We start from the raw sequence: 22781 nt of genomic DNA, 5'->3' as shown, positions 1-22781 counted from the left end.
CTTCTACGATGTAATGGATTCTGTCTACTTCAGTAGTTCTTGTGAGATGGCCTCTTAAAATATAATAATAACATGTCTCTCTAAATACAGGTCACATTAATACTTATTTAGGTTTTGTAATAGTGTGATTGTTTCCTTAGTTTGAGCATCTCCCCTGGATATTCCTTATAAGATTCTTGCATTCTCTTTTTGATTATATTTTGTTGTATTAGAACCTGCACACTGTCTTTTCTTTAAAGTGATCTGTCTGGTGTTTACTGAAAATTAATGTGGCATTTTCTTCCTCTTTTGTTTTCTAGCGAGGATGAAATAGAAGAAGCAAATGGAACTAACCCTATCGATATCGAGGTTGAACAAAACAAGGAGAACAAAAAAGAGGTATTTCCCCTAATAATGCTTTGGTACATTTAATGTAGGGAGGGGGGGGAATAGCGTGTGGAATTGCTTAAAACAATGCTAGGTAGTTTTATTTGTGCCTTCACATGTTGCTGAACTGCAACTCCCAACATCCTTGCCTGTTGGTCATGTTTGCTGTGGCTGATGGTATTTGTAGTTCAGGAATGTCTGGGAGTTTCACTGCTTCCCCCCACCCCGACCGAGAAAAGCTCTTTATTTTATCTGTTCTTAATCTTCCAATATTCAGCTTCACCAGGATGGCCACGACGTCTAGTGTGATGAGAGAGGTGAAGAAAGCCTTCCCCAGTGCTTTTTTCCTTTAAAAAAACCTACATTTAGGAGTACTCTCATTTTGACTCAAGAAAATCACCATTTTATAGTTCAAATTGGGGAAAATAAATACACTAAATGGACAGAAGTACAAAGAACATGCATTACCTCATATTACACAACTGACAGCTCACAGTAACTTCCACATTGGCATGAGGTTGTGTGCACTAACATCTTCCTACTCATATACTACCCCTCAACGAGGCCAAACTTTCATCAGAAAAACACCACACATCCACATTCCACACTGCTTCACACATTAAACGCTCGCTTCCATCGGAAACTCAGGAGACACCGGGAAAGGAAATGAGGCCGCCATTGGGGGTGGTAACAACGAAACTGACCAATCACCATGCTAGATTCCAACTCCTACTTCACACATTAAACACTCTCTTCCGTCTGAGACTCAGGAAACACCGTGAAAGGAAATGAGGCCGCCATCGGGGGTAGCAATGGAACTGACGATTCAATGTGCTAGAGAAGAAACGAAACATTTAAATTTTTTTGCTTCTTCTCCCGTTAGATTCACAAAATGTTTAGGGGTATGCGTCCCCCCAGAAAAAAAGCACTGGTGTCATGCATGCCACCTGTGTTGTCATGTTGTCAAGGACATGTAGCAGCTAGAACTGCAATCTGAAACTTGAGCCAGAACCATGTAAGAACACCTGTGTCCAGTACAACTTTCTTTGAGTGTTCAGGATTCTAGCTTGTGAGTTGGGAGATTCATGGGAAGGAAAGCTTTCCTTAGTGAATCGGGCTTGTCCATCTTGGTTTATCCAGCTAAATGCCTCCTACCGGCCACTGGACTCCCTCGTTCTTGCTCCTCACTACCAGGCAGACACACAGCAAAAACAGGAAGATTCTCATGCCCCTTGTGGACCTCCCTTTTATGGTTGGTGGGCTAAAAATGTTTGATAGACCACCTAGGTGCACGGCCTTGCCACATATATAGCTGTCTTGTCGGGGAGTGTTGGTGATGCTAAATTTTAAGAAGCTCTTTGAGCTTCTGAACCCCTTTATCACTGCTTATCGCAGGAATTTGTCACACTTGGAACATTGTACTTTTGTACCTTATGCTCATACAATCTATTAAGTCACTTCTGTGGTTAATCAGACTCAAGATTATGTAGAATAAGCAATTACGTTAAAGCTGTGAAAGAATAGACAGCAGCAATGCGATGGGCAGGCGTCCAGTTCACCCTTTCACTGGGCTGCATTAAATATAAAATTTTAAAACATCTGAGTGAATAACAATGTTTTAATACCAAAATTCCCTGGAGGAGTTTGGAAGAGGGGAGATTATATATTCCTTCTCTTTAAATTGTAGCACGGCAGCCTAAGACAGCTGTTTATAAAAAATGCTTCCTTGGCCCAGTAAAACATCACTGCTCTTGGCAACCGGATGGCACAAAACGATCATCTTATTTGCTCGAACTGGAGCAGGGCTGGATGCAAAACCAAATCGTGACACATCCCTTAACGTCTTGGGGGCAAACATCATTCTACAAACTCCAAGACTGCCACATCGTACGTGGCTGCTATCTTGATTAGTGCCAAAGGCGCCTGTCAACAATACATTCAGCATTGAAGATGATGGGAATTAAATCATCAGCTGGAAGCCCATAGCTAAATTGTACGTTAGGAGTGCGTGTGGCAAACTAATCTACTGTTCAGAGGAAGCTCTGCAACTGGGAACTTGGCATCATTGCTTCAATCTGGATGCCATCTTTACTGTGTTCTTTCATTCAGCACCTTCTCACCCTGTTTTCAAACTTCATCTGCTTGTCATAAGGACTAGAGACATCTGTAAATTGGGGTTGCATTGGAGCAGGCAGTGGTCGGTGTCCACCACTGACATTCTTGCTTTTATCTCAATCTCATAATGGCTTTGAGAGGCCAGCGCGATTACTAAATTATTAAGACTAGTGTCTGTAAAGATGAATATCAGAGGCAATCCTTTGCCCACCCACGGTTGTACTGGTTGCATTTGAACTGTTTTTCTTGCACCATGTATGAAATTTGCTGACCGTGTCTAATAGTAGGCTCCATGCAGAGTTTTGTCTTGGTGCATGGTCACAACACATGGGTCATTGGATTCCTCCATGGTGCAATTGATAATAATTACCCCATGGTGGAAGTAACCAACCAGACAAATCCACTGTCAAGGAAACAATCCTCAACCTTCTACTTGAAGTCTCCCTGCTTAAAGAATAGTTCCTTAGTTGTAGTAGGGCCGATTAAACACTTCTTCACTGTTGAGACAGTAACAGCATGGATGACACTTAATCTGCGTTGCATGCAACGATGTACTTCTTGCAATCTGGTGCAGCTGCTGGTAGATTATCCAATTTCCGTCATATTGTTTGTTTGTTTTGATTCATTTTTTAAAAACCAATCTTCCACCCAATTGGCAGCCCAGAGCAGCACACAGTATAATTAAAACCCATCAACACAAACTGATTCACAATGCCATTAATGTCTTAAAAACTCAACCTTCCAAAACTTCAGTTGAACACGCACAAAGATTTGGTCCCTGGGCAACTAGGTTCCCCAAAGGCTAGTTGAATAAATAAGCCTTTAGCTGGCACCTGAAGCCCAGCAATGAAAGGAACTGTTGTACTTCCCCAAGGAGGGAGTTCTAAAGTCCGAGGGCCACCACTGAGAAGGCTACTCAAACACCACCACAAGCAGAGCGCCTTGCAGTGGTTGCAACCCACGCTAGACACACTGTTCTGTTAAGGGTGCAGGGGCTTGCAAGGGACATAACCATGTGAGTCATTATACCTGCGTGAGTGAAAGCTTGCACACATTACTGGGAGCAGCACGTAAGCAGCGAAAGGACAAAGGCTGCAACCCCATTTTTGCGCATAACGTGCATTGCTGTGGGTCATGAAGCAATGTGCCAGCGTGGCATTGTGCAGGGATGAGGAAGCTTCTTCGTGTCGGGTGGGGTGAGGAAGCTCATCTCAGCAGGAGGGGGAGCCACCCTGGCTTCATCCCCAGCCGGACTCATCTCTGCCTCTTGGCCCCGCTCCTTTCCAGCCTCCGCTTCTGCCTCCGAGTCTGGACTGCTCTCTGCCACAGACTCTCCCAGCTCACTAAATCCTGTTGCCTCTTCAGCTTACAACACCTCCTCCTCCCCAGTCTTCTCCTTCAGACCACTCATCGTCATTCCACCACGAATCCCCAGGCTCTCGGGCTTTTTTACCTTGGGGTTTCCCCAGCCGGTGCCTCCCACCACTCCTCTGCGTCCATGACACATGGTTGGGAAAGACTCTGAGACATCGGGGAGCTGTATCTGATCAATGTCAGCAGTACTAAGCTAGACAAATAAATGACCTAACTTCCTTTGCCAGACTTGGCCTGGGGTTAGACCCAGGCTTAAATTCCCACTTTGTCGTGCAACTCTCTGGGTGACCTTGAACCAATTAATACCTCTCAGTATACCAGACCCCCGCTCAGGTGTGTTGTGAAGAGGAAAGTGGGTTGGGAGAACCCTTTTCACTTCTTGGAGCTCCTTGGAGGAAACGTAGACTATAAATATAATGTTATGCATAAATCAGCAGACCGTTGCATGGACTGTCTTTCAAATGCTGAATTCTGGAAGCACGTATGTTTCCCGTGCCCTTGTGTTCCTTTTTGACAGAACCCCTTTCATAATTTTTGCAATCATTTTTTTTTTTAATTCTTAAGTGACAGATGGATGAATTTATCCAATAACACCTAATGAAGTGCTGCTGGAGGGAGCTCCCACTTTGGGAGTTTACTGTGACATTGAGTGATAATTAAGCACAAATTTAATGCAGTTTAAATTCTGTTAAAATTGCCTGCCTGCCAAATCCCCAATCCAGGAAGCTTTAGGTGTGTATTGTGTTTCTGAGGTGATGAGCAGCTCTTTGATGTTACCACCGCAAGTGCCGTCACAGGTCTTTGAACAAGCTCTTTCCACCCTACCCCTTCACAATATTAGCATTCGTAATCCAAATCTTTCAGGCCAGGGCTAGGAACAACCTGACCCCAAAGCAGAGGTCCAGAAGACATAAACAAATTGTGGGATAACCAGCCTCATATAACCAACATGCTTAAGTCTAATGAACGTATGAAGTGGTTAAAACCATAGAGTAAGCTGTCCTGCTAGGCTTAGCTCTCTTTGGAAGAGACTAGGTAATCAAGCCATTGTTCTTCCCTTGTCTATCTGAGAAGCTCAGTGTACGAAGAGGCTAAGCTGGCTAAACTTAGCTGCATGGCTCTAACATGCCTCTCCTGAGTTCCTGTACCAATAATTTAGGAACTTTTACCACTGTAACTAACCAAGTTTTGCTGCCCATGCAATTTTTCTGAATTCTGTATGAATCTGACCTTTGGAGAGTTTGTAAGTAAACCATTTTAAACTTACCAAAGGTGCGGTCTTTTTTCAATACTGGGGAAGGGACAAATTTTAGATCTCAGAAGAGCATATTTTAAAGGCCTGACAGCCTATATTTTCTGCGCTTTACTTTTCTGCATATTTTGTTATCTTAAATCTTTGCTGGGATTCTCTCACCAAAGACAACTTGTCCCAAACCTGGATTTTGGTATCAAGGGAATTCTCCTCCCTACAAATACCTATTTTTCCCTTGAACCAACATTTGAAAGCACGCTAATTTCATTTGCCAATCTGACCTTGTAGGACTTTTTCTCTCCTGAAACCCTGGTCAGTGCAGGCAATGCTGGGCTCAATGAACCAATGGTGTGACTTATGTAAATCAGATGGGTGTGGTTTGCAAGACCAATAAAAATATCCCACTCTCGCTTTTATTTTATTTTTTTTAATTGGCATTGTTTTCTGGCACTACCAAGGCCACAGTTGTCTCTGTGTCGGGTGGGTGTTTTAGGATCGGTGTATAATTAGCTAAAAGTTTTGAAATCCCTTTGACGGGCTTTGCTTATGAGAAATGTTGGCTTTGGCTGTGCTTCACCCTCACCCCCCAAAGCCTTTTTATTGCCACTGGCTCCCTGCTGCAAAGCCAAGAACGGTGGACATAGCCGTGCATGCTGAAAGTCAAAGTTAATTTGTGTCTGCTGTGCTTTCCAAAAGGAAGCAGATGGCTGCAATGTTTGAGTTCAGGTCCCCTTTGCAGCCAAGCAGTGTGCGTTGGATTACACACCCTTTTTTATCACGCTGTAGTAAAGCTAATCTCTGCCGTCGTTCCCTCCCTTGTACTCACCTCGCCCCTCCAGAATTGCCAAGGCACAGCCAGTCGCTCTGCGGGCACAAGGACATTCCGCCTCTGAAGAATACATAAGCTTGTGCCTGCGCGAGTGTGTGCATTGCGTACGTGTGTGCATTCTTCGGGTCTGAGAAGGGAAACCAGGTGTTTGGCAGCAGACACTGTTCTTGGTGCCTCAGTCACTGCCCAGCAGCTGCAGTGCATTGTGTGGGGGGGTGTACAATGAGAGAACTACTAGTCACAATGGCTGTGAGCTCTCTCTATTGCCATAGTCATTGGCACCTGTCTTGAGAGACAATGGAGTCCGGCTCCGGGGGTGAAGTCAAACCGCTGTGGTAGCAGCACTGAAGTGGCCTCTCCGGGCTGCATGCCTGGGCAGTGTGTATGGAGGTCCCGGGCTGCCCAGATAGCAAGGCCCCCTCCTCAGCCTCGCTAATGTGGTCCAAAGGAAAGCAGAGAATTACGTTTGGCACTAGCTGGGCTGCAGGAGTAGCAGGAAGGAGGCGTACAAGGTGCCATCCAACCGTCTTAGGCACTCCACTCCAGATTTGTGTAGGGTTTACTCCAGGCGTCAGCAAGGTTTACCGGCCATGGGCTGGATCACTCCCACGGAGATCGTCTGTGGGCAGGACTGGCGCAGCGCGACCCCTGAAATTGCGTCTGTGCATGTCCACGGGGCCTGAAATTGCTTCTGCGCATGCCCAGACATTGAAAATTGCACCTGCGCAGAAGCAAATTTTGGCGTCTGGACATGCGCAGATGCGATTTCCAGCACCGCTCAGCGAGTGCCCGCACTGTGCTGTGCCAGTTTAGTGCAGCGCGCAGGGGACTCGCCGAGTGAGCGGCTCGGTTCAGGGGCAGCTTGTGGGCCGATAAAACTGTCTTCGTGGGCTGCATCCGGCGCATGGGCCGCGCGTTGCCAAACCCGGGGTTACTCCTTGGCCTTGGTGCTGACCTTTAAAGCCCTAAATGGCCTCGGTCCAGTATATCTGAAGGAGCGTCTCCACTCCCATCGTTCTACCCGGACACTGAGGTCCAGCGCCAAGGGCCTTCTGGCGGTTCCCTCACTGCGAGAAGTGAAGTTCAGGGAACCAGGCAGAGGGCCTTCTTGGTGGTGGCACCTTCCCTGTGGAACGCCCTCTCACCAGATGTCAGAGAGAACAACAACCAAACTTTTAGAAGACATCTGAAGGCAGCCCTGTTTAGAGAAGCTTTTAATGTTTGATGTATTACTGTATTTTAATATTTGGTTGGAAGCTGCCCAGAGTGGCTGGGGAAGCCCAGCCAGATGGGCGGGGTATAAATAATAAATTATATACCGCAAGTCAGTGGAGGTTTAGGATCAGAGTTTTCCTCTTCTGTTCTTGTTTGCAGCAGGAGGGACTCTCTCGACTCTTCTCCCACCTGCTGCCTATTCTCTATCATCTCTTTCCTCTGCAGTCCCCTCCTTCCTGCACATTACTTTCCCCGACCTTCAAATTGCCCCCTCCACTACTGTTTTGACCTGTTTGGCAGAGACCTGGTGAAGAACCATAGAAATGTAGAGCTGGAAGAGGACCCCCCCCCCCAAGGTTCATCTGTCCCGTCCCACCCCCAGTGCAGGGAAGTAGTGCCCCTGGGTGCATTTGATCGTTTATACTCCTTTCCTCCTTCTCAGCGCTGCAGAGGACCACTGCAAAATTGGATAAGATATGGGGGTTTAGGATTAAATCCTATTGGGATTAAAGCCTAGAACATGCCTTTAAAATGGAGGCACTATTAAGGTCTGCTGCAGGGCGGGGAAACCCTTTCAGTCTGAGGGACAGATGTCTTATAGCTAACTTTCCAGGGACTGCATGCCAGGGTGGGTGGCATCAGAGGCAAGGGTGGGCAGATTATTAGATACCTCTGTTACTTGAAAAATAAATGCACCAGCCTTGTAAAAGTGAGGGGTTTTTTTTTGCCCCCCATCACATCATTTAGGCAAGCAAGAGGCAACCCCATCATAGTTCAAGGACACATTCCAGCCAAGCTAAAGCAGTTGAGAATGGCACAGAGCAGACTCACTGTGCGATGTGTCCTGGGAAGGATTCCAAGGGCCGGATGGAAACCTCTAGAGGGCCACAATCTGCCCACAGCCTTGAGATTCCCTATCCCTGGCCTCCTAGGTTATTGAGCTGCAGGGACTCTTAATGAGGGATAATTGCATTGGTTCTACCTGGGTTAACCGCCAAGGTGACCACCTTGAATAGAGCAAAGATGGACGTTGTCAGTCAGAACTGGCAGCACAGAGTTAATCAGCCTGCGTATCTGTAGTCCCTCGGCTGATGCAATCCAAAATTATCCTGCGAGATTAATCTGTGAGAGGACGTACATCTCTCCCCATTCTCCCTTCACTTGTCATATTTTTCTGGAAATGACATGGTCAGGTTTCTCTTCTCCCTCCTCCCCTCCCTCCCTATTTAATTAAAAACTGGATGAACTCGGAGTACGCCGCTTTATCATTTGGTTAAATGGTATTAAAAATTAATATGAGAGTGGAAGAAATTATATAAGGGTCCTCCGCACAATGTACGTGTCACAATTGGTTTTCTTAAAGCTTGTTAACAAAGTGAAATCTCTGCCCCTTTCCCCTCGTTGCTTGTGTATTCCTTTAATCCTTTGATCAGCAAATCCCATTGTTCCTTCTTTTTTAAAAATAAAATAAAATAAAGCCCCTGCTTCATTCTTTAGATGTTCTGTGAAGCAGTGAAAAAAAATTAAATATAATTTATTTCTTCTGCTATTGTAAACAGAAGCTCAGGCTGAATAATGCTCTTATCTGGCCCTTGGGAGTCTCTTCAAGCCAAACCTTTTTACACCCTCCTCAATTGCTTTTGCCTGACTAGAACCTGCCCTGGAAGACAATGATAATGCCTTTTGTTTGCCTGCATGGAGAATGGAAATAGGGACGCGGGTGGCGCTGTGGGTTAAACCACAGAGCCTAGGATTTGCTGATCAGAAGGTTGGCAGTTTGAATCCCCGCAACGGGGTGAGCTCCCGTTGTTCAGTCCCAGCTCCTGCCAACCTAGCAGTTCGAAAGCACCTCAAAGTGCAAGTAGATAAATAGGTACCGCTCTGGCGGGAAGGTAAACGGCGTTTCCGTGCGCTGCTCTGGTTTGCCAGAAGCGGCTTAGTCATGCTGGCCACATGAGCCGTAAGTTGTACACCAGCTCCCTCGGCCAATAAAGCGAAATGAGCACCGCAACCCCAGAGATGGCCACGACTGGACCTAATGGTCAGGGGTCCCTTTACCTTTATGGAGAATGGAAAAGTGTAACAGTTGGGGCGTGGAAACCTCCTGACGTTTGTGTGGCTGGGTTGTGGCCTACTGTACCAAAATTAGAACCATCGCCCCGCCCACTTTTGCCTCTGGCCCTGCCCATCTGTGGCATGCGGCCTCTGGGCCCCTGAGAGGTCACCTAAGGGGGAATGCGGCCCTTGGTGGGAAAAGGTTCCACACACCCCACACACATTAAGGGATTGTTAGCTGCGCCGCGTGTTCCAAAGAGCTTAGCCTAAAATGTGTCGATGGCGGTATCTCTGCTGGATGGCACCACTGCCCACAGATGTTGGCTTGCACTTGCCAGCCATTATTTGTTGTGGCCTATCTCTGTTCCCTCGAGCCCCCTGGCACACAGAGAGCGCTTGGGAAGACAGATGGGGTCACAGTGTCCCAATTGCGCTGGAATGTGTGGAAGGAAAGGAACAGAAATGGCCTTCTCCCCAAACATAGTGCAAATCATCATCATGTTATTTGTAGGCCGCCTTTCCATAGCTAAAACCATGCTCAAGGCATCTAACAACAGGACAGTTATTTACATAACTGCAAACACAACAACAACAACAACAACAACAACAACAACAACAACAACAACAACAACAACAACAATTTTATTATTTATATGCCATGCATCTGACTCGGTTGCCCCAGCCACTCTGAGTGGCTCCCAACAGAATACAGTGGTGCCCTGCAAGACGAAATTAATCCGTTCCGCGAGTCTCTTTGTCTTGCGGTTTTTTCGTCTTGCAAAGCACGGCTATTAGCGGCTATTAACGGCTTAGCGGCTATTAACGGCTTAGCGGCTTTAAGAAAAAGGAAACAAACTCGCAAGAACTCGCAAGACGTTTCGTCTTGCGAAGCAAGCCCATAGGGAAATTCGTCTTGCGGAACGACAAAAAACGGAAAACCCTTTCGTCTAGCGAGTTTTTCGTCTTGCGAGGCATTCGTCTTGCGGGGCACCACTGTATTTACGCGGCCTTTTTTTCTGTCTCTAGTTCAGAAGTGAACAGTCTGTGCCCATGGTTATCTGTGTGAAGAAGTATTTTTCAACTTTGAATGTACGTTGTAGGGGGTGCTCCTCCATCACAGTGTTTTGGGGGAGGGAGGGACCTATTATTTTATTTTTATTAATTTGTTGAAGCAGCTGTATGCTGCCCTCCTGGTGCAAAGGCACCGCTCAGGGTTGCTTGCATTTAAAACGGACAGTTTCATTAAACGAAAAAACCTCATCAATATGAAACAATCAGCCAAGGAGACAAGATCAGCAGTAGAAACCAAGCATAAGAACATTAGCTCCCCGCATATGAACAAAAGCCTGCCGGAACAAAGGAATCATTAATAGCTGACGAACAACTGCAAGGGAGGGGGCTGCGATCCAGAGGCACACAAACTGCAGAGGCCTCTCCCCCCCCCCAATTGCTTCTCTGTCAGCATCTCTCTGAATTACCCCACACTAACGCCCCCTTCCTTTCCTTGTTAGTGATCACAAAACTTGGGTCATGGTGCCCAGACTGGCATAACCATCATTTAAAGCCAGCCAAAGTTTGCTTTCAAAGCAGAGATTGAAAATCAAGATTAAAAACTGGTTTCAATCTCTGGCTTGCAAGCCAAGGGTGACTAGAGGGAACAATTGCTGCACATTGTGGTAAAAACATAGTTATGACTACGCAGAAAAAGAGGAGGGGGGAGGAAGGGGAACAGAGGCAGAGATGTAAACAAAGCTATGGGATGCTCTTGGTTTGAACCACGAGGTAACAAAAACACGTAAAATGTAATGTGCTGCTATTCTGGTGCATGTGACTGTTGCCCTCTGTGATAGCTATTTCACTCAGCTCTGGCTAATGCAGATCACAGCTGTTAGCCTACAGAGCCTCCTCCCTATCTGAGGAGGCACCAGCCATCATAGGTGCTTAGCTGCCTGACCATTGGAGCATCTAGTTCAGTATTGTCTACACTGACTGGTAGCAGCTCTCCAAGATAACCTGGAGATGAGACCTGACACTCAACCCCTTTGCTGCAGCCCATCCTTAGAACAAGGTGTGTTGCCTGCTCAGGGAAGGTTTATTCCAGGGGTCGGCAAGGTTTACCTCACCTGGGCCGGTTCACTCCAGCAGAGATCCCTCGGTGGGTCGGATCGTGCGCCTGATTTCTGGTGGCTGCATCTGTGGGTGGCTCGGTTCAGGGGCGGCTCGTGGGCTGGTTAAATGACCCCCGTGGGCTGCTTGTGGCCCATGCTTAGGTTGCCGACCCCTGGTTTATTCCCTCAGACTAGGAGAGAGCAGCACGACTACTTCATACCTAAAGGTAAAGGGGGACCTCTGACCTTAGGTCCAGTCGCAAACGACTCTGGGGTTGCGGCGCTCATCTCGCTTTATTGGCCTAGGGAGCCGGCATACAGTTTCCGGGTCATGTGGCTAGCATGACTAAGCCGCTTCTGGTGAACCAGAGCAGCGCACGGAAACGCCGTTTACCTCCCCGCCAGAGCGGTACCTATTTATCTACTTGCACTTTGACGTGCTTTTGAACTGCTAGGTGGGCAGGAGCTGGGACCGAACAACGGGAGCTCACCCCGTCGCGGGGATTCGAACTGCCGACCTTCCGATCAGCAAGCCGTAGGCTCTGTGGTTTAGACCACAGCGCCACCCGCATCCCTTACTTCATACCTAGCAGTCTTCAAATAAGGAAAGGAAGAAGTAACGGTGGTAGCACAAATATTTTAGAAGACCCTTTCACATTCTGCTGTGTATACTTCCTTATCCGTAAGAAACTGGGAGAGAAGCAAAACAATGAGTTTTTTAGAGAGAGAAATCTGTACTGGAGCTGCAAGCAAATCCAAGTGCTTTGAAACGCAAAACAATATCCCAGATTCATGTTTTGAAAATGCATTCTTTCTGTTGCCTACCTTGTCCCCAGAAGACCTTTTATTTTCTTTTTTTGCAGGGCAGATTCCATACCCATGCAAAAATCCTTATCTTAGTGCTTTGCGGTACTGCATATAAAAATGAATGAGCTTTAAGGATTAGTCTGCAATCATCTGACCCCTCATGTTTTGTCTTAAATTAGTTTCTGCTTCTTCCCCTCTGGCTGACACACAGGAAATTACATCTCAAACTTAAACTTTACTCTTCTCTCTCTCTCTCTCTCTCTCTCTCTCCCACCCACTCAACAAGCTAGGTCTTCTTTCATTTCTGGCAAAGAATTAAAGTGACATATTGGTGGCCTAGCTTTGGAAAGAGTGGCGTGGAAATCGTTGTGTAGCTTTGAGTGACACACTTGGAAAGTGCTGAGGGGAGCAGGGACAGGATTCTTTTCCTCCAGCTGGTAAAACCAGTAGCAACCTTCTATAAGGGTATTTATTTTACAAATACCTTTGGGGCTGAACCCTCACAAGGCAGCTTCCAGCAAAGCAAAGACTCAGCCCAGGCAATCTGCCGGAGATGAGTTGCTGTCCTCATTAGGCCTGACGCTCCTTGTGTGGATCCTGTTTTTGCTAATAAAGAGTGAGCGCCAACTTGCTGTTGTGATTTGCTGACTCAGTGAGGGAAGGAGGGGAAAACAGATCACCTGGCCCTAATGGAAGAACTGACTGAGCACTACCTTGGATACAAGCCAATATTAAATGCATAACACAACATCCATACAATAACAAAAATTTAAACAGTTGTATAAATTACAGTTCATAATAATGAACAATACAATGCATGATAACAGGTAATACATGATACATACTGAACATAATGAATACATACTAGGAAGCCGTGTCAAGTTAATCACAACTTTGTCCCAGCAATAAATTCCAACTCAGCCCCTGTAAAGTAGTCTCATAACTTGTTATTTCCCACTTACCTTGCTTGCAACTGTAAAATACAATGCATATCCTTTTTGTAATTGCAAATTTATTAAAGAAAGAAAAAGAAAATGCACACAAGGGGGTGTGTGGAACCAAACAACAACAACAGAACAAAACCCAAATCATCTATTCACATTCACAATAGCACTCAGCATCTATGCATCCATCTTAATTTACACATACAGATCAATATATGCCATCCAAATGTCCAAGGGCATTAAGGTCTTCAGATCATTACATAATAGATGGTATTTATTCCTCCAGGCTTAAGTGTAAGTCACTTAGTCACCATAAGGACTCACAGATTCCATTCTTGTTGTCCTGTTGTTAGTCCCCATACGACAGGGGAATAATTTAAAAGTACACGAACACCCACAAATATGAAGGATTTTTCCAATACAGGATTAATACAGACAGCAACTTCAGCGCAAAACAAGTATTTTGCTGCACTGGCCCCCATTATATGCCTCAACGAGGCATTTCCTGCATTGCACTTTCAGCCTATATCTGAGCTTGACAGCAATTTCTTGTAGAGATGTTATGGAATCCAGCTTACCTGAAACCCCCAATTTTTAAATCAGAAGAAACATTCTGTCTAGATTCCAAAGCAATCTTCCATTGTTCGGGTCGTATTGTACATTCTAATTCCCTGTTCCACTCTTCCCTAAATAATGCAAATACAACATCTTCCTGGAAAATACGAGATGCCTTAGCATATCTACATGCTATTGTTAATGATGCCAGCCTCGTTCTGACAGATGCAGTGCAAGCATGGTTAACAGCACTGGGGTCACCATCGTATGTATGTCAAGCACGCCCAGAGTTCCCATTTGTTACCCGTAAGAACCATGTCAGCCTTCGTGGTGGCTGCAGTAGTGCTGTGATGGTGGTTCCTCCCAGGGAGTCCACATTTCCCCCACCATGCTGGGGGCTGGTCTGCTAATCCCAAACAATTTGCAAGGCAAGATTGTCCATACATCTGAACCGCTCTCTGCCACAGACTCTTCCTGTTCACCAAACCCTGTTACCTCTTCAGCTTCCATCACCTCTTCCTCCCAGTCCGCTCCCTCTTCTCCCTCTGACCACTCATTGTCGTCCTACCACCAGTCCCCTGGCTCTGAGTCTTCTTCCCCTAGGGGTTCCACGGCCAGTTCTTCTTAACACTCCTCTCCATCCAGCCAGTCTATAACTTCAGGGCATAAAAATACAGCGGACTCTTGGGTTGCGAACGTGATCCGTGCGGGAAGCACATTCACAACCCGCAGAATTCGCACCTGCAGCGGCGCGTCTGTGCACACGCGGGTCGTGATTCGGCGTTTATGCTCAAACCGTGATTTAGTGCTTCTGTGCATGTGCAAGCGCCAAAACCCAGAAGTAACCCGTTCCGGTACTTCCGGGTTCGGCACAGTGCGCAACCCGAAATCGCGCAACCCGAAGCGTCTGTAACCCGAGGTATGACTGTACAACATAAAAAACACAAAACACATAATAAAGTTGAGCAATCCTCTCTCCCACAACACATTGAAGGATATCAGATGTTAATCAGCCAAGTGTTTTGCCTGGCACCTAAATGTATGCAGTGAAGGCACCAGGCGATCTTCCCTGGGGAGAGCATTCCACAAATGGGGAGCCACCCCAGAGAAGACCCGTTTTCGTATCACCACACAAAGAAGGGCCTCGGAGGATGATCTCAGGGTCTAGGTTGGTTCATAGGGGGAGAGACAGTCCTTGAGGTATTGACTAGATGGGTCATTTTGGTCGGACTTGGTATAAGGAAATTTCCGATGTTTCTAGCCTCTCCCATTACACATATGGGGCTATCACATGGAGTCGCTGGTGTGTACAAGCTAGTCCCTGCATGTGGGGCCAGTTAGGGCTGGGTGATATATCTATACATTTTCCAAAACGGGTTTAAAGTTCATATCATGATACTGGTTTCATAATTTTTAACCTGGCAATATATTGCGAATCACGATGTGTTTGTGTGTGCGCTATGCAAAAATCACAATGTGAGAAAAACTGCAAAGCCAGCCAATGCCTCCACATAGCTCCATCCTTATTTGAGACATTGTGGGACACGTGTGGCACTGTGGTCTAAACCAGTGTTTCCCAACCTTGGGCCTCCAGCTGTTTTTGGACTACAATTCCCATCATCCCTTGCCACTGGTCTTGCTAGTCAGGGATGATGGGAGTTGTAGTTCAAAAACAGCTGGAGGCACAAGGTTGGGAAACACTGATCTAAACCACTGAGCCTCTTGGGCTTGCTGATCAGAAGGTTGGGGGTTCGAATCCCCATGATCCTCCTGGCAACATAGCAGTTTGAAAGCATGCCAAAAAGTGCAAGTAGATAAATAGGTACCACTCCGGCAGACAGCTAAACTGCCTTTCCATGCGCTGCTCTGGTTTCGGTGTTCCGTTGTGCCAGAAGTGGCTTAGTCATGCTGGCCACATGACCTGGACAAACTGTCTGCGGACAAACGCCAGCTCCCTTGGCCTGAAAGCGAGATGAGCGCCGCAACCCCAGAGTCGTCTGCGACTGGACTTAACTCTCAGGGGTCCTTTACCCTTTTTTTTTAATTCTGCGGTGGTGGTATATCACAAAGTTGAAAACCAGATATCGCCCAGCCCTAGCGCCAGTAATGTGGCAGCTGCACTCCTTGCAATGATCAGCCACCACAATCAGACAAATTACAGGTTCGTAGGCCTCTTAAATAGTTGTATGTGTGGATTATGGTTTGAAGTGAATTATCCCGGCTTAACGTATGGCAGATTTCTACTTTGCAGGTTCCCCTGGTGGAAACGGTTCCTCAGGTGAAGAAGGAAAAGCACAGTACCCAGGCAGCTAAGAACAGAGCCAAGAGGAAACCTCCCAAAGGAATGTTCCTTTCTCAAGAAGATGTGGAGGCAGTCTCCGCCAACGCGACAGCTGCTACCACCTTGCTGAGGCAACTGGATATGGAATTGGTCTCCATCAAACGGCAGGTACGAGCGCTTTCCCTGCGACAAATCAAGGCTTATTTTTAATCATCCCATACATATTTTAAGAAAGGAGCTGCCATCGGTCTCAATTTTGCGCCTCCCCGGAGGATTCACAGCTCGGATGAGATGTTTTGCATCGGGATGAGACTTGATTAACAAGCTGTCAGCTGAGCAGCATGTTTCAGAATGGAATTATTTCATCTTGGCTTTCTATTTACAGTGCAGCAAGGTACAATGTGCGGTTTGCCAGCTTCCTGTCTCTTCCCCCAAGGTGCTACTATAGACTTCTATAAATCACAGTTTCTGTACTCTTTTTTTATACTCTGGACAGGGGTTTTTTGGGGGGGTTTTTTTCGTTTGGAGAACATTTTTGTACCGGCCAACTATTTTTTTTTAAAAAAACTTCTTCTTTTTTGCATACTTGGTGATTTGATTTCCTTCCCAACTTCAACTTTTACTCATAGAGCAATCTTCCATACTCTCAAATCCAGGAATACAACTAGGATAGCACTTGTTTTTCCGGTCATACCATTCCTATACAATAGACATTTCTCTACCCCCCCAACCCCCAAATTACAGCTAGTCTGAACTGTGTGACAGATTTGGGCTAATTGATGCCGTACTGCAAATCTTCAAGGTTCTGATGTTAAAACGGTTTTCTTCCAATTTTAAGAAAGAAAATTGTTATAATATAACTGATATAACCCAGTAGCTCAGTTGGTTGGATCATGGTGCGGAGAATGGCAAGGTTGCAGGTTCAGTTCCCTGCATTGCATGAGGTAGGGCCAGATGATCCAACTCTATGATTCCATGATTTTATAATCACAACCCCTGGGCAACTCGCTCCCCAAATATGCTTTGTCTTAAAAGGATTGTTCCGTATTTAAAGCACTATGATTCCATTTTGAACAGTCATGGCTTCTTCCCCCAAAGAATTCTGGGAGCTGTAGTTTGTGGTGCTGGGAGTTACTAGGAGATTCCCCTATTTGCCCCCCTATAGTTCACAGAGTGGACGCGGGTGGCGCTGTGGGTAAAAGCCTCAGCGCCTAGGGCTTGCCGATCGAAAGGTCGGCGGTTCGAATCCCCACGGCGGGGTACGCTCCCGCTGCTCGGTCCCAGCGCCTGCCAACCTCGCAGTTCGAAAGCACCCCCGGGTGCAAGTAGATAAATAGGGACCGCTTACCAGCGGGAAGGTAAATGGCGTTCCGTGTGCTGCGCTGGCTCGCCAGATGCAGCTTTGTCACGCTGGCCACGTGACCCGGAAGTGTCTGCGGACAGCGCTGGCCCCCGGCCTCTTGAGTGAGATGGGCGCACAACCCCAGAGTCTGTCAAGACTGGCCCGTATGGGCAGGGGTACCTTTACCTTTACCTTTACCTTTAGTTCACAGAGTAGCTTAACAATCAAGTCCCTCTTCACAGGGAACTCGGGAAACTGTAGTTCTGGGAGAGGAGTAGGGGTCTCCCAGCAGCTGTCAGCACCCTTGACAAACTACAACTCCCAAGATTCTTTGGGGGAAGACATTGAGCGTATGAAGTAGTATGATACCACTTTATGGTGTGACTGTGGCCCAGGCCTCCTCTAATAGCTTGTGTGAACTGTTGCCAAGGGAGATGTACCGTATTTTTCGCACCATAACACTCACTTTTTTCCTCCTAGAAAGTAAGGGGAAATGTCTGTGCGTGTTATGGAGCGAATGCCTACGGATGGCGGGGGGATCTGCTGCAGTCGTGAGCAGAGGATCCATGGTTCCCATTCCTTCCCTCCTCCGTGGCTCGCTTTGAAACAGCAAAGCGGGAGAGGAGCCGCTGAGTGAGGAGGAGAGAGAGACAGAGAGTCTGCTTGCTTTAAAGGAGCAAAGCGGGAGAGGAGAGGAGAGGAGCCGCTTACACGAGTGTAAGCGGCTCCTGTCCGGTTGGCTCCTTTAAAGCAAGCAGGCTCTCTGTCCCTCTCTCCTCCCCACTCGCTAAATAACAGCAAAGATTTTGCAAGCAGGCTCTCTGTCTCTCTCTCCTCCCCACTCGCTAAATAGCAGCAACGTTTTTTCAAGCAGGCTCTCTGTCTCTCTCTCCTCCCCACTCCTCTTATAAGAGCCTTCTCCTCTTATACCCCTCTTCTGCATTATTAACAGCATCCTTCTCCACCCACCCCACCCGTGTTCCTTGTCCCTTGAGTGCTTTTCCTTCCCTCCCCACTTAAAAGATGGTTACAAAGCACGGATCCACACGGATCCTCAGGATTTTTGCACTGGGTCACCCCAAATTCACCATCAGATCACATAGCATGTCCATGGCTACAGCTTGCACCAAAAAAATCATGCACCTACTGTTGCCTGGGGCCGCAGTGGTGCAAAAACGTGGTTACAAAGCACGGATCCACATGGATCCTCAGGATTTTTGCATTGGGCTACCCCAAACTCACCGTCAGATCACATGTCTGTGGCCACAGCATGAACCACAAAAATCATACATCCACTGTTTCGTTTAGAATATTTTTTTTCTTGTTTTCCTCCTCTAAAAACTATGTGCGTGTTATGGTTGGGAGTGTGTTATAGAGCGAAAAATACGGTAAGCTCCTCCCAGACTTTTCCTAGTATGTACTGATTGGTCCATGGTTCAGAATTCCAATTGCCTTTCTCCCAATCAGTGCAATAAAAGAGGCTGTGTGTTGATTGGTTGCACTCATGATTAACTGAGCAGCATTCATATTTTTTAAAAGGCAGGTTTCTCTCACTTTCTAAATTAATAATAATAATAATAATAATAATAATAATAATAATAATAATAACAATAATGCAGAAGCATGTTTCTTCATATAGACACTTGTAGCCTTGTTCCCTTTTCTCTTGAACCAATGATCAATTGTCCGATTTGGAAGATTTATGCCTGTTGCACCACTCTTAATTACTGATAATAAAAATTTAGGGGCTATACTTTGGCCAAGCATCCAGTTACAGCAAAATAGAAATTAGAGGTCAGAACATCAAATATTTTATGCCCTTTATGAATATGAACAAAAGCTTCAATCCTATGCTGATCCGTGAGTAAACACACTTGAACCTGTGAGTAAACATGCACAGAATTGCACTGGAAGTTAATGCAACCTTTTTTGTTTGGCCACATTCTACATTTGCTTCTACCAATCACTTCATGGCTCTTTGGTTCCATGCACAGATAAGTGGGATAAACCCCTCACCCCAAACAAATAGAAATCAAGTAAAGCAAATACTCCCTTTTCCTAATTAATTTTACTACGTTTATATCTTGCATTACACCGGGCTTTTATTTTCCCTGCACCGGCTTCAGCTATAAAAGGGTTGAAGTAAGAAAAATGAACCCTGGTGTTTAATGGAATCTCTTGAAAAGCTGAACAAAATATTTATAGGCTCCGCATGGATTATGAATGCCTCATGAAGGACTGAGAAATGAAGGATGGGAGTTGAAAACTTGGCAGGTGCGGCCTTGTCAACACTGAACCCACCAAAGGGAGAAATGGCACCAACTGAAAATTCCCCGCTGACTTCACTTTTGCTGTCTCTGACCCCTTTGTATAATAATGATAATGATAATGATGATAATGATAATGATAATAATAATAATATTTATTTATACCCACCCTCCCCGGCCAGAGCCGGGCTCAGGGCAGCTAACACCAGTAAAATTGCAATAAAAACATAATGGGGGGGGGGGAATTTAAAATACAGGTTAAAATGCAATTTAAAATGCAGCCTCATTTTAAAAGTAGCCCATAGATCAAAACCGTGAGGGGAGGGAAACAGAAGGGTCAGACTGAGTCCAAACCAAAGGCCCGGCGGAACAGCTCTGTCTTGCAGGCCCTGCAGAAAGATGTCAAGTCCCGCAGGGCCCTGGTCTCTTGTGACAGAGCGTTGCGCCAAGTCGGGGCCAGTACTGAAAAGGCCCTGGCTCTGGTTGAGACCAATCTAACCACCTTGCGACTTGGGACCTCCAAAATGTTGTCATTTGTGGACCTTAAGGTCCTCCGTGGGGCATACCAGGAGAGGCAGTCCCATGCTGATGTTTTTGTTGGGACTCCCAACTCCCTTCATTCCTCACTATTGAACAAGTTGCCTAGAGGGGGTGGGAACTGGGAATCCAACAGTATCTGGAGAGCCACAGGTTTCCCACCCCGAATTAAGAGGAGCATGGCAGCCAGTGAACCCGTCACCCCTCTCCATGCCTCTCCTGCTAAGCAAAATGCACAGAGGTGCCATGCCACAGATTTAAGAGCATAAGAAGAGCATTGCTGATGGGTCAGACATGGGGATTTCCCTCTCCTATAGTTGCTTCCCAGCAGCTGAATTGCTAGATTCTTTGGGGTGGTAGGTGGATGGATGGATGGGGTGAAGCAAAAGGGAGGCCTGGGTGTTTCCGTATGATTTCCTTCTGGTATCTGATTCCAGGATCTCTTTAATGTTTCCCTACAGTATACTGAAAGCGACAGTCTCAGTAGGGCTCCAAGGCAGGGCTTCTGTGTTCTATAATCTGGTGGTGGTTGTTGTTCTTAGTTTTAAAAAAAACCCAAGTTGTTTTCTCTCGCTGTGTGTTGTTGGGGTTTTTAAAGGGTGGGATAGGTAAGTCCTCTCTGCTTTTAAATGTCAGCATTAAACTGTTACCAGCTGCCTCTCGGCGTAAAAGTTCTTTGAGGGCAAACGCTCTCTGTAATTCAAAGGCCAGGCGTACTTTCCCCGTTATTTCCTACTGAGACCCGTGGCCTGCAAACAGTCTCCGAGATCCTCTTGACCTGCACCTCTGAAACTTAACAATTCCCTTAGATTTTGTGCGTGTGTAAAGAAGCCCTGGAAAAAGGGTATTTTCTTTTAGATCTTGTGCAAGCTTGCCTCTTAAATTAGTTAAAAGTTCTCATTTCTTCCCTGGAGTCCTTGGGCTCTGAAGCGAAGCTGCAGTCCTCAAAGCAGCACTGACCAGAAAAAAAAAGAGAGAGAGAAAGGTTTTAGAGAAAGGAGAAAGCGTTTCAGAAAATTGCAGATCAGAGCTTGGCAGGGGCTTCTCCACCCCACCCCATCTGAAGGAAGTGATGTTTTATTCTGTTATCTCTATTGACAGACGAAGCTTTTCTTTTCAGATTCAGAATATCAAGCAAACAAACAGCGCTCTGAAAGAGAAACTTGAAGGAGGAGTCGAACAATATCGGCTGCCAGAGGTAACTTTATGTCCTAGTGGAATTTGAACCAAAGGAGGGGAGTGGGTGAGATGGCAGCTGTGCTGGAAGTCTGTTGGTTTCATGTGCGCTAACTGGTGATAAATTCATAGGAGTTCTCATTTTGATGTGTCTTTACCAAATTCACGCATCCTGAACCAGCAGTGCAGATTGAAACACATGTTTCCTTTCAAATTCATCTCCAAACTTGGAATGCAAGTCAGCAGTAGCAACAACAACAAAAATGCATACAAATATTATATATATATATTAGAGGAAATTGCCACACTCATCTTGGCTCTGGTCTTGCCTACTCCCGCCCTGCAGGCTAACAGGAGAGAATGCAGGGCTTCCATATGGGGGGAAAAAAAGGTTCTGCACCTTTTTAGCAATGCAGGAATCAGCCTTGGAGCTCACATGCTCTCCCGTCTCACTCCTCCTCCCAGTTCAGCCATGCAGAAGAGATTAGGAGCATCTATGTGCACTTCTGCGTAACCAGAGTTCTGGTCTATGTCTGGACTCTGAGCACCACTTGCTGGGAATTGCAGGCTGCTGTTCTCAGGTTCCCCTTGCAGGCTTTCCCGCAGGCATCGCTGGTTAGTCATTGTAAGAACTAGATGGCCCACTGGCCTTGATCCAACAGACTCATCTTACATTCCCATGAACTATGGTTAGCTTAAACTATGGTTTGTTCAAACACGTTGGGATCAAAGCATGTCACGATCCTGGCGCCAGATTGAATGGAGTATAGCCAGCTCCCCCCTCCAGACTTTCTCATATGAGACGAGGAGTTCAGGGTTTTGTTTGGTTTTTAATGATTTTGTAGGTTGTGTGGCTTTGTTTCTGAATCTGATCCTTCTACATGGTTTTGTATGCATTGTGGTATTTTATACATTGTGACTTGCAGTTATTTTGATTCATCATAGCCTAGTAATTATTTATTTACAGGTAGGTAGGTAGCCGTGTTGGTCTGCCGTAGTCGAAACAGAATAATTTTTTCCCCTTCCAGTAGCACCTTAGAGACCAACTAAGTTTGTTATTAGTATGAGCTTTTGTGTGCATGCACTGTGTATCTGAAGAAGTGTGCATGCACACGAAAGCTCATACCAGTAACAAACTTAGTTGGTCTCTAAGGTGCTACTGGAAGGAATTTTTTGAAAATTATTTATTGCAATTGTTAAGAGTGAACTTCTGTTTAATTATTACCTGTTAATGTTTTGAGAGTTGATTCTGTTTTTTACTATCATATTCTAATAGATGACTGAATATTACTTTGTTTGATATAAGTCTTTCCATTTCAAAGTTCCGTTTTATTATTACTTTCTGTAGTGGATCAGATTGTTATAATGTGTGTGTTCTTTGTTGCACATTTCATTGCTGTATACCGCCTTGTGTATAGTAACATACACAAAGGTGGTATACAAATTAAAAGAGAAATGAAATGTGAGGTCAGGGAGTGGAGCCAGGCCAGCAGGCATAACATTGAGAGAGCCTGACATTGAAGCTCAAGTGAGTCACCATGGACCAGTCATAAGCTCT

The 22781-nt window shown here is 46.0% G+C and overlaps 1 protein-coding gene across 2 annotated transcripts in view; it reads left to right on the top strand.

Moving 5' to 3' along the window:
* The window catches only part of RCOR1 (REST corepressor 1), a 144763-nt gene that overhangs the window by 114866 nt on the left and 7116 nt on the right, over positions 1–22781 (top strand). Inside the window, exons 7-9 of one of the 2 annotated variants that reach the window (XM_028705407.2) lie at positions 300–378; positions 15872–16069; positions 21168–21245. In XM_028705407.2, the coding sequence (XP_028561240.2) occupies positions 300–378; positions 15872–16069; positions 21168–21245 (355 nt within the window). Of the gene's footprint in view, positions 1–299; positions 379–15856; positions 16070–21167; positions 21246–22781 lie in introns of both variants that reach the window. The other variant, XM_028705326.2, reaches the window with a different exon arrangement.

Source organism: Podarcis muralis, chromosome 1 (assembly GCF_964188315.1).
Source record: "Podarcis muralis chromosome 1, rPodMur119.hap1.1, whole genome shotgun sequence".
Classification (NCBI taxonomy): Eukaryota; Metazoa; Chordata; class Lepidosauria; order Squamata; family Lacertidae; genus Podarcis; species Podarcis muralis.
Note: the sequence above shows the minus strand (reverse complement) of the source record. Positions and strands in the feature narration are given on the sequence as shown.